This window comes from Sinocyclocheilus grahami, unplaced genomic scaffold (assembly GCF_001515645.1).
Source record: "Sinocyclocheilus grahami isolate Dianchi unplaced genomic scaffold, SAMN03320097.WGS_v1.1 scaffold385.1, whole genome shotgun sequence".
NCBI classification, from domain to species: Eukaryota; Metazoa; Chordata; class Actinopteri; order Cypriniformes; family Cyprinidae; genus Sinocyclocheilus; species Sinocyclocheilus grahami.
Genome location: NW_015505564.1, coordinates 98,623 through 100,683, shown reverse-complemented (window position 1 = coordinate 100,683; position 2,061 = coordinate 98,623). Strand labels below are relative to the sequence as shown.

Here is a 2,061-nt window from a genome sequence, read left to right as displayed (position 1 = left end):
GGCCAAACAAAGTATTTTCGCTTTCGCAACGAAATACACAGCGTCTTCACAACATGGCGGAGGCGGCAACAATAAAGTTACGCCTTCTTTCTTTGCGTGAACATTTGGGCTGCGTTATGCAAATCTTCCCACACAGTGACGTAGACGTGGGGGCGTGTTAGAACGAGCCATTTTAGGAGGGCGTGGACCTGTCTTAACTTTTATAAAGAATATCTTTTTGCGTTTGAGACTTTAGTCTTTGCAACTTTAGGGATCTTATCTATTCACGAACAGCTTGTAACACTCCAAAGATAAAGGAAAACTTGAAATCGCATCATATGACCCCTTTAAAGCCACGTCAATCAAACACTTTAGAACTGTACTAAGCCACTTCCACAATGAATAGCACGTCCTGTACTTTCTCATTCCGCATGCCACTTATGTACAAACAATGCAACAAGCCAAAACAATCTGGAATTGTAAAAAAAATTTCTCTATAACTATCTTCGCAAAAGAATGTTACAAATTGCAAAAGTCATTTTTAACAGTTGAACTGAGTCCTAATCTGACAAATTAATTGATTACTCACTGTGTGCGGTATGACGCTGAAGAAAAAAAACAGTATTGTGATGAAATCAATGATGGTGCATATTTTGCATCTTTATTGCAATCCTTTTTTTTTTTTTTTTTAACGTCTTTGGAGAACCAAACATCTATTCAAAGCACTTTCACCAGACAACAGCAGTAACAACTCACTTTTTCAGGCCGCACCCACGATGCCCTGGGCTCCGGTTATTGTCATTGTCATCAAAATCATTGTCGTCGTCATGGTAATCGTCGTCCTTCTCAGAGCTGCCACGGCGGTTCCGGATGTGCAGGGGGACGTAACCAGGCGTGGGTCCAAACAATTTCAACTCACCCTGACCCAAGAGACTCTTTTCTCCACAGTAGCAGAAGGCACAGAGCTTTTCTCTGAGGGACACGAGAAGAGATAAGAGAAATGACTTTTCAGACTTTCAACTATTCGATTAGAAACATAATCCACGTAAACATAAGTACACAAATGCAGACATGAATGCCTGGCCAGCATTGCAAGTGCATGCTTCCATTGTGCATGCTTACTATATAGTGCGATGCTAAGAATGCAATGTGCAACTTGCGATATTATGAATTCCATTGACACATTTTATATGGCAAAGAAAACTGAATTTGACCTTTCATAGCCAGAAGCGCTTTCATTCAAGTACTTGGGTAGAGTGTTTTGCCCCAAGTCATTAAGCAGTTCCGCATCCAATCCTCACTGTTTTATTTGTCCAACAATCTGACTAGTCAGGGGTTTACAGTAGTGCTGGACGGTATGAGCAAAAATTTATATCACGGTATTTTTCAAAATTATACCGGTTTCACGGTACATAGCGGTATTTTTTTTCATCCATGACCGGGTGTGTTAACCATATTTTCTACTGATTGAGAGAGGAAATACTGCAGTATATTGACTTAGAATGCCCTATATTACTGTCATGATGAGTGAATATTGTCAAAAAATACCACACTAAATAGTGACTAAACACAACCCCTTTTAATGTTAACCAGGAGTCACTCTCATTTATAATCGCGGCATCGTCTGATAAAATCAACATGCATCTACACTAAAGAGCGGTTGTTTTGGCTATATTACTTTTTTGTCTCATGCGGCGCACTGCCTACGTCCGAGTAACAAACTAAAAAAACAACAAACAAAAAAGTGCATGTGATATTAACAGACGAACTACGCTCATATTTAGAATTCCAAACAATCAGTAAGCGACAGGTGCTAGGAAACGCTGTTTTGTACTCATTTATTGACGAGTCAGCTGCGGAGCGGTCAACTGAATGCGCTGCTTCTCTGCCGCTCACTACACAGAACAGACGCCGAGAGAGGCGACTCTTCTCCGGGAAAGTCAGACTTCACGGGACAGCACTGGCACATAGCTAAGGTTTATCCCAAAAAGTCGCTAGGTTTGTCAGTATGAATATTCTATGGGAAAAAACGCTAAAAGGGTCTGAAATTTGCTAAATCTAGTGCTAAAGTCGCGCTCGTGT

At 40.8% G+C, this 2,061-nt stretch overlaps 1 protein-coding gene across 1 annotated transcript in view; it reads right to left on the bottom strand.

The window, feature by feature from the left end:
* kmt2ca (lysine (K)-specific methyltransferase 2Ca) overlaps window positions 1-2,061 on the bottom strand; it is a 168,146-nt gene that overhangs the window by 108,546 nt on the left and 57,539 nt on the right. The window contains exon 5 of the mRNA XM_016231219.1: window positions 736-951. Within this exon, the coding sequence (XP_016086705.1) occupies window positions 736-951 (216 nt within the window). The remainder of the gene's footprint in view (window positions 1-735; window positions 952-2,061) is intronic.